The sequence below is a fragment of the Augochlora pura genome, chromosome 9, assembly GCF_028453695.1.
Source record: "Augochlora pura isolate Apur16 chromosome 9, APUR_v2.2.1, whole genome shotgun sequence".
Classification (NCBI taxonomy): Eukaryota; Metazoa; Arthropoda; class Insecta; order Hymenoptera; family Halictidae; genus Augochlora; species Augochlora pura.
In genome coordinates, this window is record NC_135780.1 from 7,916,926 (window position 1) to 7,931,350 (window position 14,425).

At 32.9% G+C, this 14,425-nt stretch overlaps 1 protein-coding gene across 1 annotated transcript in view; it reads right to left on the bottom strand.

Moving 5' to 3' along the window:
- Positions 1 to 14,425, bottom strand: part of LOC144475117 (uncharacterized) — a 51,220-nt gene that overhangs the window by 20,189 nt on the left and 16,606 nt on the right. Inside the window, exons 13-31 of the mRNA XM_078190697.1 lie at positions 13,790 to 13,948; positions 12,753 to 13,224; positions 11,923 to 12,161; positions 11,133 to 11,494; positions 10,696 to 10,973; positions 9,968 to 10,137; positions 9,708 to 9,875; positions 9,484 to 9,630; positions 9,322 to 9,400; positions 7,212 to 7,750; positions 6,699 to 6,857; positions 6,002 to 6,295; positions 4,987 to 5,170; positions 4,750 to 4,906; positions 3,290 to 3,552; positions 1,832 to 2,487; positions 1,002 to 1,181; positions 249 to 401; positions 20 to 98 (exon numbers count right to left, since the gene is read on the bottom strand). Of these exons, the coding sequence (XP_078046823.1) occupies positions 20 to 98; positions 249 to 401; positions 1,002 to 1,181; positions 1,832 to 2,487; positions 3,290 to 3,552; positions 4,750 to 4,906; positions 4,987 to 5,170; positions 6,002 to 6,295; positions 6,699 to 6,857; positions 7,212 to 7,750; positions 9,322 to 9,400; positions 9,484 to 9,630; positions 9,708 to 9,875; positions 9,968 to 10,137; positions 10,696 to 10,973; positions 11,133 to 11,494; positions 11,923 to 12,161; positions 12,753 to 13,224; positions 13,790 to 13,948 (4,738 nt within the window). The remainder of the gene's footprint in view (positions 1 to 19; positions 99 to 248; positions 402 to 1,001; positions 1,182 to 1,831; positions 2,488 to 3,289; positions 3,553 to 4,749; positions 4,907 to 4,986; positions 5,171 to 6,001; positions 6,296 to 6,698; positions 6,858 to 7,211; positions 7,751 to 9,321; positions 9,401 to 9,483; positions 9,631 to 9,707; positions 9,876 to 9,967; positions 10,138 to 10,695; positions 10,974 to 11,132; positions 11,495 to 11,922; positions 12,162 to 12,752; positions 13,225 to 13,789; positions 13,949 to 14,425) is intronic.

A 14,425-nucleotide genomic window follows, 5' to 3' on the forward strand; every position in this document is an offset into this window, starting at 1 on the left:
AGAAACTATAAATATATACCTTTTGCAATTGCTCTGCCGTGGAAATACGAGATGCTACTTTGGAAAGCAGACTTGCAAAGCTATCCCATTCGCCATAACTGAGAACACAAAAACGATCATGTGTAACATTTCGTCTTCTATTTTGCAATAAAGAGTGCAACATAAGTATGTTTTGTACTTTAACGTCACGTTTGCTAAAATACTTTCCCTTTTGTAGTATCTACATATAACGATGTGTCCATACTCACAATTCATAAATTGCCTTGTGTTTGTTGACCAAGTAGTCTAACATCACGTCTACGCCAACTTTTCCAGCATTATAAATCGATGTTACGACCGTGTTGGTATCTTGTTTCCGAATATCAGGAGTTATAGATGTCGTGAATGCACGATTAATGTATCTAAGACACAACGGAAGATGTCGAAGTTAAAATATCAGAATATTATTTGGTTTCGTAATACGTAGTGTCGATTTTCTAATCATTCACCAGTCGATAAATGATTCGCAATAAATACGCAATCCTTCATCAATGATCAGTACATATTTTTATTCGTACCTATATATTTCCACGATTTTTATGTCGATTTCTTATATTATTTTGTAAATAAAGACTATTGCACAAAACGAAATCGTTTTATAGATGTTTACCTGATAGTAACTCTTTGCGATAATTGAAACATGTTATTGTGTCACATATATTTAAAATTTAAAAAATCTTAATCATAATAGTGATATCACGTATTACTGGTCGTTAAATGACAATTAATTCCGACCAGCATGGCACCTATGTATGAATACACCGCAAAGAGTTAATAAACGCGAGATTTCAACGTCTCACATTGAAAATAAGTTTGAGCTAAATATTATAAAATTGTGGTACTCTCGCATATATATATCTTAATACGTACTACTCAAATATATATCTCGGTAATTGAATATTTAAAGTGAAGCTTCAATTAGCGAGGAAAACGTTTTAAAAAATACAAGTTCTTTTACTTACGATGTTAGAATATCTTTATTTTTGGTACATCCAAGAGCGTCCAAAATAGTTTTCTTTTCCGAAGCGAAATCAGTTTTTATGTAACGATTCCACATGAAATTCCAATCTTTGTCATCTCCAATTCTTATCATTGTACAGTAAACTGCTGACCTCGCGTTTACCGAAATAGGATTGGGCGAACTATAAAAATATATGTCATGTATATACATGATGTCTAGAAAGTGTAGGTCATAATAATGTAAATAAACATTCTATGTGTCGAATGTAATATGTTGATGGCAATTTATACATATTGAAATACTTGTGTCATTGCTTCATTTTATATCTGAAATCCTATTGCAAAAACTCTCTATTTGTATAATAGTTGATGGTAATGTAACCAGTTACCGTGGGTTGACCAACTGCTGTGCCTTTGATTCTTTTCTGGTATAATCGACTTTATATTTATCGCATACGATATACTCACTCTTTTATTTAAGGATAAACAAAACAACAGAGCACAAAAATTTAATATGTCTTGTTAGATAAATATAAAGTTCATTATGCTTGAGAAGAATCCAAAGGAATTTGACTAGTTGTGTAACAGTAAATACTGTTACACAACTAACCAAATGGTTACATTAGCTTTTGCGAATGAAGCACAAATTCAAGACTTGAAATTTGACTCACTTTCTGATAAAATATCTCAAAAGCTAGGGATAACGATAAAGAAACAATTCTATGAAAAACTGAAAAATTGAGGAAGAATTTTTTATCCAATAACTCGCTACCCTAATTGTATCATGAATAGTAACATAACCGTATGACTGTAATGACGCAAGAATGCTTACTTCATAACTGTATTCGTTTGGAACTGAATGTACAAGTCCTTCGCATTCTTGGCGCAATTCTCATCCCCCATTTTGCACCTCCAATTCAAAATTAGTTCTCTACTCAATTGCCTTAAATGATCGTCGTCAGCCGAATCCTTGAAATCAAGTGACTTGTAGATGTTCGACGTTAAATGCAAAATGTATGAATTAATGACAGAATTCAGATTGTCTTCTCGACCCTCGGATCGTTGCAGCAAGAAGTTCATCCCATTGAAGAATGCTTTCCATGGGAGATATTCCGTTTCGTCCCGTAAGTAATTGGTACAATTGAACGTCTCATCATATAACATTATCTTTGCGCGAGCCAGATTCATAGCATCGTCGATTAATTGGGCACGGTTTGTTACGTGGATGTCGCTATGATTTTTCTGGTTCAATGCGTGGACCAGACGGTTCCACGAATCAGTGTCGTACTTAACGCGATAAAAGCCACTTTGTTGAACATTCAAAAGGAACCAATCGGAATGTTTTACCAAAATATTCATTGGATTCCGTCCCAGCCAAACATTTGTCGATGTCTGCGCGGAATTGACTGTAGCGTTAGTCGCTACGGTGATAGGTACCCAAAATGGAACATGTTGTGTACTATCGTTACCGGCGTAGGAGAATCGTTCCTGCAACAGACAGTTCGAAGTGTAACCAGGACGAATATTGTGACGCCTTCAAAACTGGACCAAACGGCTTGAATTTTGTTAGATGTCAGAGGAACTAGTTTATTAGATAATATCTGAACAGATTCACTAACTCATATGCATGCTGAAAATTTCATTAAAATCGTTAATGCAAAAGCAAACCACAACCATTGAATCATGTTAATATCTTACGATTTCTAACAATTAAGAGATTTCTAAGTTGTGGACAACCCCGATCTTTTAATTTTTAATTGCATCTAGCTTATAGAAAGGTTAGTGAATTTCGATGGCATCTTCGGCATGCATATAAGGTACAGATTTTTATCAAACGAGTCGAGAATATAAACACTAAATCTTTGATACGAAAATGTATCAATGGTATCGATTTTGATACAATTCGTTTGTATCCCTTTTATAAAACTGAATTCGTTTGTGGGTAGAAATTTTCTATACACTCAAAATGTGGTGTCAAAATGTGTAATTGTATTTCCATATGATTACATGGAAGCAACTGAATTGAAAGGTTTCGGCTATGAATTTAACAGAACTAATCACATGCAACACAATATAAACTTACATCTGCCAAGATGTACTTATATCAAATGATGTGATCTATGAATCCATTTATGTCTTATGGGATAAAATTTTTTATATCTTGAACAATCTCGGAAATATTACAAAAAATCAATTTATATAAGTTGCCTTACGTGGATGATGCATTAGGACATTAGTTCTTTTTTTTTATCATTTAGTCATTTAAAATTGAATCATTTATGAAATATACCTGTCTTAAATGTACTTCTTGGCCATTACGTTGTGCATATACAACGGGATATCCAGCTTCATTCGTCCAGCTATCCATTACTTCTTCGACAGATATTACCACGTCTCCATCGCCACGAATTCCAGTAAGTACTTCGTCAAAAGCTTCCCAGAGATTTTTTGGTATTGTTGTATTGTACTTATGTCGCGACAAATATAGATTAATTGCTTTTAGAAAAACATCTGTACCGAATGAATGCTCTACCATTCGCAACACACTGGCTCCTGTAAATTGATTAATCGCATGCATTAGGTTTCAATCGAATAAGAATTGAATACAATATTGATGCTTCCTGAAATGTAAAAATTTATATCGAACCAAATAATTATTGAGACAAACACCAACTGACGCTAACTACTTTTAAATCTCACGCCAAAAAGTACTTTTGCCGTGCTATTATTTTTACAGCATAATGATTGGATCTTCGTTGACTCTAATCGTTTCTTACAAGAAAAATTCATGTCTACTGCGCGCCTACAGTTATTGGAATCCTTCAAAATCGATGACAAGAGAATAAAATGTGAGTCCGATTTAAAAAATCGAAATGTCATTCATCCTGAATATTACTAAAAATCTCCATTAAGAAGTTCGACTCGTGAAAGTATGGTGAAACATCGTTGGAGATGAATGTTGAGTCCTGGACATAGGGTCTCAAGAACGATCTTTAAATAAGGAAGACCAATTTACAGTTTATGGTGCTAGTAATGGTAAAAGGCTATTTTTGAGGAACCGAACTATCAAGTAATTTTAATATTTCGCGCGACGCATATTTTATCGCATTACAATCTCTTGTTTTCGGTCGCAATAGCAAATGCTGGCATCATAAACCTCGGGGATTTCTAAAGGGCTGCGCGGACAGAGGCCTGAAGGCCCAAGGCAGGCTCGCGACCGTTCCGCGAGCAACTATTTTTACGGTTCATTCAGACCTGGAGGAAATCCCTGTAAAAAGTTGCGAAACCACCCCCTACCACAGAGTTTCTTCCTATCCCTACTTAGACATTTTTTCCACCTCAACCAAATTTATCCTGCGACCGAGCTTTCGTAAAAGCTAGAGAATCGAACAGATAATAGAATCGAACATAGTATAGAACACGTAGCATAGATACAGACGATAGAGCTGTCGTGGAATTCTAAAACCTAAGACCAAAGTGTATTATAGTAGGCTAAATAATTTTTGTGAGTGAAATTCCAAGTCAACATTTTATACAGTCCACACCTATAGCGTCATACTTCGCCGGTAATACTGATCGACGCCGTGACACCTCAACAATGAATTTTCTAAACGGCAGTGTCACTATAATTTGTTTTTGTTTTAAAATCAATTATTTATTGTACATCCTTAATAATGAAAAAACTATAAGTTGCTATAGAATTTAGCTTCGAAAATAGAAACACAATTGAAAAGAATACTAGTCACTTACCCTTTCCATACGTAATAGTGTCGAAAACGCTGTCAATTTCAGAGGATGAGGCGACAGGTTTGTTCATGGGGTGCGATGTTGTAAAATCATCTGCCAACATGGCTTGTTGTAGTTCATCAACAACGAAGAGATCATTAAATTTATGATTAGGTTGAAGCTGCGACAAGCAGAAAAACAGAAGAATGTAAAATGTTATGAACACTATTGGAACATGAAAAATTAATTATAGGATTTTACCATATCGGAAATGATCCACTGCATATATTCGGCGAATCCTTCGTTAAGCCATGTGTACTGCCACCAATTACAGGTGACCAAATTTCCGAACCACATATGAGTCAGTTCATGCGCTATTATGGTTGTTACATAATCTTTAAATTTAGCTGATGTGATTGCACTGTTATACTGAATACCATACTCCCTGCAAACAATTATTCTTCAGATTAGGCCGCTTTCGATGTGACACCATGAGCATTTCAGTCACTAGTCATTCGCGGAGTTTTAGCTTATTAAAAATAATGCAAACATCTTTTGAAGGGAAAGTAATAAAATGTTAGAACTCAAAACAACAACGGCAAGTTATTTTGTACATATATGTAAATTAAGCTGATTTTATGTTAGTCGCTGCATATCTATTACATACAAAAATATATTACTATTATCGAGATATTAACAACACTCGTGTACTTATCTAACAACTACTCGTCATAGTTGTCAGACACATAGTTATCAATCAATTCAATCGTTTACTAAATACTTAAATCTTTTGCATACCCTTAAAAATTAGAATCTAACCAAATTTGAAAGTTTAATAGTTAAGTGACTTCGTTATGTGCAAGTGCCTTGCTTATTTCGTGGATATAATAAATCGAAGATCACAATATTATAATAATACTATAATGTTGTGTTGTTTCTAAACACTTATTTGGTAGTTTTCATTAACAATTCTGACACTATAAATCTGTAAAAGCGTAACTATATAACGACTTCAAATTGAAAGGTTTTGTTAGCAATAAAATCTCATAGATCTTAACCGAATGAATTAAATATATCTTATTAATATCAGTAAAAACTGCAATGCTTCTATTGATTTAATGATAGATTTACTGAGAGATAGAATCGCGGTGGAAAATAAATTTTATCGTATTTTATTTTTTTTTTGTAAAAATATTAACGGAACTCATTATCAATTAGAAATGCGTAAATATTGTATCAATATAAAACGACTACAGACATCAACGAAATCACTTACCTAAACGTAGCGAGACCCCAGTTTTCCATAGCACCCATTGAAAAGTCAGGAACTGCCACCAAATCCAATTTCGGTAAAGCGTATTCTATGCCTGTCTTGTCGTACAAATATTCAAGCATCCGTTGCGCAGCTGTTTGAGCATAGTCACCACTTAGTGCCATGTCGGGCCTACTCCACACAGTTACATTCGTATTTTCATCCCTTACTGGCTTAAAGTCGGAAACGATAAATGCAACAACGTATGTTGACATAGGTACAGTTTCTTTAAACGTTTCCCACACGCGACCTGAAACACTAATTACGACGTTTCAATTATTACCAGTTTGTGGAGTGCATATCTACGAATGAAAGATAGTTTCTAAATTGAATTTCACAAAAGCTTCTTTCCGTTCGAGTTCTACAGGTTATATTTTGAACAATTATCTGTCTACTATATATTTAATTGTATTGTTAGCAATGAGAAATTATATTGAATAATGGTAATAAAAAGACACGGTTAAATCTCTTTGAAGTTGGTTGTCTATGGTGATTTACATTTCGTTCTGTGTTAGGCACACAATTTTAAAATAAAATTTCGTCGTCAGAATGTCGTCGATAGCTTTTGAATAATGCAGAAATTTTCGCTTTTACAATTTCCGTGGTCGGCGTTTGTAATGTGGGAAAGTATTGAAATTAATTATAAGAATAATATACTCACCTTGGTGACGTCTCTTTTTCGCTGGGCATATTACTAAGAGCGGTGTAACTTTCAGGCCTCTCAATGTTTATTATAAATTGAGCCTTGTATGCTGGCTCGTCGAAACAAGGGAATGCCATTCTAGCATATGTAGCTTGGAATTGCGTTGTTGCTAACCAACTGTAAGTAAAAAAAATAAATAAATAAAGTATTACACGAATATACAATTTTCATGTATTGGGATAATATCCAGATTCATAGTAACTTTTGATATTTAGAATATTAAACAAATTTATGATTAATATTATGTACGGTGGTGCACGAATCAGTTGTTAGACGATTTGAAATATGTTTTCAAGAAAAGTGTATCGGTGTAAAAATAATAACGTGTAGATGTAAACGTGATTGAAACGTATAATTTTTCCAAGCAGAGATGATTTTGCGTTTTTTAAACAGCATCATATATACTTTCTTTACTATAATTTTAAGCTACGCAGAATTACCGACTCAACGGTGTAAATTAGTTTTACTTACTGTACGTATCCTTTACTATCTCTATAGTGGCTGCGATAGAAGCCTACCATATCGTCATTCAAGGTACCACTATATTCAATCTCCAGAATAATAATTTTATTGCATATGGTTTTCTCCAAAAACACCGTCAACGTTTCGGATTCTTCGTTTAGGAAGGGTTTACCCAATACCTCCAATTCTTCACCAATTGCTAAATTCCCTTTGCTATTATAGACCTTTACCGGTCTCGTTATGATCAGTTCATTACTGTTAACTACTATACGCGACGTAGATTGCTCAGATTTCATTTCTATTTGCACTTTTCCATTAAACTCGAATTCTCCTTTTGCGATATTCGTGGATATAGAGACATTATACTTCAATGGCGTATACAATTTCGGTAAACGATAGCTTTTTTCTGGATAATTAACTCCCATCCAACGGTGGATTTGTGGAATGAACTCCTCAGCCCATTTGTGTTCGTTATCAGCAACATTTTTAGCAGAACTAAAAATGCCATTCTTTTCCTTTCCGTTTAACCAAGTAGTAAGTTTGATGTACTGTAATTGAAATTTATTTTGAAAATGACTGTCTTCTATTTAGAAGATATAATTAGAGATAAAAGTCGGATATTCTTTATAAGCTTTTAAAAAAAAAACAAAATTGTTACCAACCACATGATTAAAATAACGACTACGATTGACCAAAAGCGTTTTACGATACCGACAGTTACTACTGAAATTCTATTTTGGTTGTTCATAACAATTATCAAGAGAAGCTTATTTTGATTGCTCGCGACAGTATCAAGCATTGCTTGATATTCGCTTGTGTTTGAGATTCAAAAACAATTTTTATGTCGAGTAACTGTTACGAGCAACTGAAATAAGTTTCACTCTCCAATAGTTATTGTAAACAACCAAAGTGAAATGCTTTTCTTTGTTTCTTCAAAAAGATAAGTCTTTACTTTTTCAAAATCGTAAGGGCTCTAATAGGTAGGGATTTTGGGTATTTTGCAGCCTTTTAGAGATGTAATTAAATTATTAAATAAAGATTTTTTTTTTCCTGAAAAGGTTAATAAAGGGTATTATTTAATTATACCTATAATTATGTTATGTTTATCAATGAGTTTTTGATTAGTTTGTCCATTTTATGTTAATAATTTTTATATAAATTTTGGAAGTATATTTTTATTAAGTTTATTCGGTTGTAATGTTTATCCTGTAATATTAATAGGATGGGCATCAAATTCAAATTATTCTTTATTAGGGGCTGTTCGTTCAATTGCTCAATCTATTTCTTATGAAGTTAGGTTATTTTTAATAGTATTTAATTTAATTTGAATAATTGAAAGATATAATTTAGTTGATTTTATTAAATTTCAGGATAAGGTTAGATTTATTGTTTATTTATTTCCTGTTTATTTAATATTTTTTATTAGAATATTAATTGAGTTAAATCGAACACCTTTTTGATTTAGTTGAAGGTGAGTCTGAATTAGTATCGGGGTTTAATACAGAATATTATAGAAGTTTATTTACTATAATTTTTATATCCGAGTACCTAAGAATTGTTTTTGTAGGATTTTTAATAACTTTAATTTTTTTTTTCGCAAAGTAACTTATTCTTCAAAGTAAATACTTATCTTATTAGATATAATAATTTACAGTAATCGAAAAGCTTTTAGTCAAAAATTAACAGTAATTAAGATATTAATAGTAATAGAAAACGTTTTAGTCAAAAAAATAGTTCTATCCCTATAAATCAGAACTCCATTTCTCTGAATTCCCTTTAATGGAACGAAATTGTGGACAACGTTCAGTGTAGTGAACAGTGTTTTGCTGAAGTCTTATTATATGATCATATTGCAATCTACTGTTATCATTTCAGAAATTAATTTGTTGTTCGATTGAATCCATAAATGGAGTTCTATTTTAACTATTTATATTAACATCCAAATTTTTCTAGACGACAGTTTTTATAAATTGATTATCTACGAAATGTTTTCTAAAATTGCATCAAATAGTTACATTGCTACATTTGTAAGTGTATTTGATCGTATTAAAGAAATGAAGCAATTATAATTAGTGTTCCTGGCTTCACGATAAATTAACTTAAAACGTATGTGGCCTACCTTTGAATAGAGTTCATCAGTCGTCACTCGCTTCCCTACTGATTTAACGATACTCGCGATCTCCGAATTCCCACCGTAGCTGTTAACAGTGCATCGTAAAATAATAACTACATGGTACTTCACATAGGTATTTCACTCATTATATCAAAACCTTTTACTTACTAGTCGACCATCTTATCATAGTTCTTCTCAATGAAATTCATCACAGCGTCAACTCCTTCTAGACTAGCAGCGATCACGTAAGAAAATACGCTAGTGCTGTCTTCTTTTCGTACTTCCAAGTCCATACTTATAGCTTTCTGAAGTAATCTTTGATTCGAAATAATAAACGTTTATAGTTTGTCCTTTGTAATTAATGTAAATAAAATCGTTAAAAGTAAACTTACTCGTCGAGGAATTTCGGTTCCGTTGTACAGGCCAGAGACTGAAGAATTAATGCTTTGTCCGAAGCCATAGTCGTTGTCATGTATTGCTCCATCAATGTTTTCCAGTTTTCAATCGTGTTTGTCTTAGCTATCATGCAATAGACGGTGCTGCGGTAATTCGGTGGAATGCTGTAATTAAGGTTCATTGAAATGTATTTGTATCGATTTCAGCTTGGGCATATTTTTCATATCAAGATGTTACAACTATATCGAATACTAACTATGGTTCAAGGAACAATTTTGTAGCAGTAGTTTGGCAATCTCCAACTTCCATTTCGCAAGCCCATTTTCGAAGCTGTATTTTTAAAAGTCGCGTTGTGTGTGAATCTTTGGGGCTATCAGTGAAACCTAATCGTCCATATATCGGAGTGATGATTGCTGCTACGTATGTCTGTAATAAACGATTTCATCCATGACAATGATACATTTTTTTTATTTATTCGCGATGTAAACTCATTACAAATACGAATATAATGTGATAACGATAAAATATCCGGATAAATATTTATCCTTACAGTGCTGATTTACTGCAATCATCGCAATTTACTTTGTTCTTTGTATTCTTAAGAAAAAAAGGTTTTAGTTATATGCGTATTTTAAAGAAATGATCTCTTTACTTTAAAAGACTTTTACAACGAAAGTAGTAATAAAAATAGTTTCAATAATGTCATTATCAATTTTGTTTCGTAATAATTTTCTCACTTCTACATTTTGGAGAAGTATTATATTTAGCTCTTTGGAAACAAATGTCGTGATATAAAATGCATACCACGAATATAGTGAATTGTTACTGCAGTGCAGGTGGAATAAATGTTTAATGTTGCATCATTCTCCAATATGAATTTTCTCGAGCATTGTAAGAATATGTGGAGCAACTTACGATAAGAGAACAAAAATAAGGAAAATAGAGTATTAAGATGGAAAATTTGTTGTAAAATTAGTATCGTACTTTGAAAGCGCCATATGCATCCCTGCCTTCCATGTGTCTACGTAGATGGGTCAATCCTGTGAAGAATGCTTTGAATGGAACGTAGCTAGTTTCGTTGACCAGATACTGTGTTGCAGATAAAGCGGTGTCGTAATCAATATCGCCTGCCTTAGCAAAGTTCATTAAATCATCGATGATCATAGCTCTATTGATTTCGTGTATTTTGTAATAGTCATCGGATTTTAAGAATTTAATTATTCGCTGCCAATATGTATAATCGTAATTTACACGATAGTAACCTGAAACGAAATATTAATTTGAAGTTTTAAAAATATTTTAGCCCAAAGATTAAGTAAGGAGTAGAAGAAATGAACTGCACGAGACTAGCAAAAATGCAAATGACAAATGTAACAGCGTAACCTTTGTTGGAGACAATGAATTCGTTATTTCTTACTCACCCGATTGTCTAATGTTAAATATGAATAAATCTGTTTCTTTATTCGGTAGATCGATAGTTTCAGCCGCTTTGTTCAACCAATACTTTGGCACTGTATCCGAGAAATTCGATTCTCTTACATTTGTCCACGTAATAGGAACTTTCCATATTATTTCCTTCGTATCAAAGTCGTTCCCATCCATTAGAAATCTCTTTTGACTTAACTTCAATTCGTTGTAACGCAACATAACATTTATCACAGGATAACCAGCTTGTCTAGTCCACGAATTCATGATATCGTGTATCGAATTCTTCATATTAGCATCAGAGATCTCTTCTTTGAAAGCATCGAACAAATTCTCTGGCGTGGCTACACCGTATTCTCTACAAAATTCAAATGATTGAAGAAGCTTTTACGTATCGCTTAAGTTAATTCACACAACATGAATTAAAATTAGCGAGATGAAGATTATATTTGTTTTGGATAGAAAAGCTTTTATACATAGGTTCCATACTTTCGAAAATTATATAAGGCATTAAATAAGACACTTTTTGTTAATAAAACAAAAAAAAAACGAATTTTCTGTATAGTTTTGAGATATCATTTTCTGTAATTATTTGCGAATATTTCTATGTTGTGAACGAACTGATGACACTACTGTAAAATGTTAGTTTTAGCTTTCAGGGCTCTTTTAGTATTGGATCAAGTGATATGTTATTAGTTTTTATCTCGACAGAATCTTTTGCACAGAGACAACTAGACATCATTTTGTTACAAAATCAATAAACAGTTGAATTAATTTATGACTTACTGTTTTTTGAGGTATTTCGAGAGAGCCTTGTAGAATACTGCATCACCAAATGTCGCCCTTATCATTCTTATCACGCTGGCGCCCTTAGCATAAGATATTGTATCAAACATTCCTTGAATTTCTCCTGGACTGTTGACATCATGTGTCATGGGGTGGCTGGTGTTAGAACTGTCATCATTAAGAGCTGTGTGAAGATGGTCCACTACGAATTGAGACTCGAGGGACCAATCTTTCATTACCTATTAGAAATATTTTTTTTCATCAGTTATAGTAATACCAATAATCAGTAATTAGTTACATCTGTGTAAACGACCAACAAATCTACTAATCATCAGTTTATTATTTTCAACAGCTAGTTTTTCGAAGCTTACGCTTAGTTTAATAATAGCTAAATATTACTTGATCATCGGGTAGTGAACGATAAAAGTATTTTTTATAAATAATAACGATAAAAATTTTTTCCGAAACACAAAAATAATTCTCAAATTGTTTGATTTCATTAACACTTTACCGACCGGTAGTCTATAAATTGGTTTTTTATAGGCTAGCCAACAATTTGTTATCTATTATTGAAGTAAAAGAGTTAGAATGTCCTACTGTAGTTCGGATATTATTATACATTTTTTCAAATATTAGATACCTTTTGTGATGCATAAAATAAGTAAAATAGATGAAATAAATATTGTTTAATGCTAATGTTATGAAAATTGGAAAATATTAGTAGAATTAAGTACCCTAAAATGGCATTAATGGTCGAATGACCGGTTGGTAAAGTGTTAAGATTCTTTCTAAAATCAGTTCAAAACTGAATTAATACGTTCGAGCCTTACGGTGTCAGTTGCGAAGTATTGGAAATATCTAGCGAAACCCTCGTTCAACCAGGTATATGACCACCAGGCAGGGCTGACCATGTTTCCGAACCACTGATGAGCGATTTCGTGCGATATAACATTAGTTATGGCCTGCTTCGATGGTAGCGTGGAGTCAATATCCAAATATAATAAGTTCCTTTCTTTGTAAGTTAGTACACCCCAATTTTCCATTGCACCAGACACAAAGTCTGGTAGCGCTACCATATCGAGCTTTGCAAGTTGATACGAGATATCCAGATTGTCTTCGTAAAATTTCACAAGTGGCCGCATAACTGACAAAGCATAGTGTGCTTGATGAATTGCATTTGATCTGGCCCAGACCGTGTACCTTTCGTAACTAGATACACCTTCGAAATCGGAGACGACTAGAACCACCAAATAGGTGGACATTGCCGGCGTTGTTTTAAATGTTATTGTTTTATAATTGTCTCTATAATGCAACAGAAAAATTAAACGATATTTATTATGGTAAAATTAAGTATCCATAAAAATGTAATTATCGCAAGAATAAGAACTGCGTACATAATTGGATAGCAGCTATTTTCATCGTGGTCTACTACAACGAACTATTCCACGAAATTATATTTTAGTAATTAACCCTTTGCCGTCGAGTGGCGACTCTAAGGCGCCGCTAAAAATGAACGTGCCACGTTTCAAAATAATTTTTATCGTTTTCATTGATATTTAGAAAATTGTTAAGAGCTGTTAACTGTTCAACGAGTGACAAGATTCAATTCCATAATATATCAAATGCTCCAGGTTGTATAAAATGGCAACGCTACAAGCCTAAACATATATTTTGGATTTCCACTTAAAATGGCTTCGACTGCAAAGTGTTAACGAGTATTTCAGATTGAAAACTTGTAATAAATTTTTAACTGTTTCTAAAGATCAAAATGTGAAATCCTTCAAACGATTTCATTCCGAAATGGATTCTTAATAACATTTTGAAATCATTGTTGATATTAGAAAGTTTAGTGAAGAAAATTACGTACGGGTGCCTGATTACAGTATCCATATGTGTATTACTGATTGCACCGTATTCTTCCTGTATGGTGACCTTCATATCAAAAGTTGCTTTCAAAGCTGGTTCGTCAAAGCAGGGGAATACTTTTCTAGCATGCACTGGCTCCATCTGAGTAGTGGCTAACCATCTGACAAACATAGAAAGAGCTTACATGTATTCCAGATTCCATATTATTTAAAAATGATAGGGGATATTATCTTGTTGTTCCTTGAAACTACAATAGAACCTCGACTATATGAATTAATTGTGTCACGTAAATAGATTTATTCACATAAATCTATCGTAATCGAGACAAAACGGAATAAAATGAATATACATAATACATTTTGTTTATAGATAGGTTCATTCATAGAATACAAGATCAGGCAGAAAATAATATTTAGTCATGAGTGAATGTTAAACTACGGAATCAAGTAAACTTGTTATGTGTTCAGAAGTGATTTTTAAAAATAATGCTTAATAAATTCATTCAACATTTTAGATGAATCATAACGTTAAAAACAAAGAATGATGAAAAGGCAAAATGGCGGATATAAAAATGTCTAAATTATTTCGTAATAAGTATTCTATGATTGACCTGTGGTTTTCGGTAATAACTTGAAAA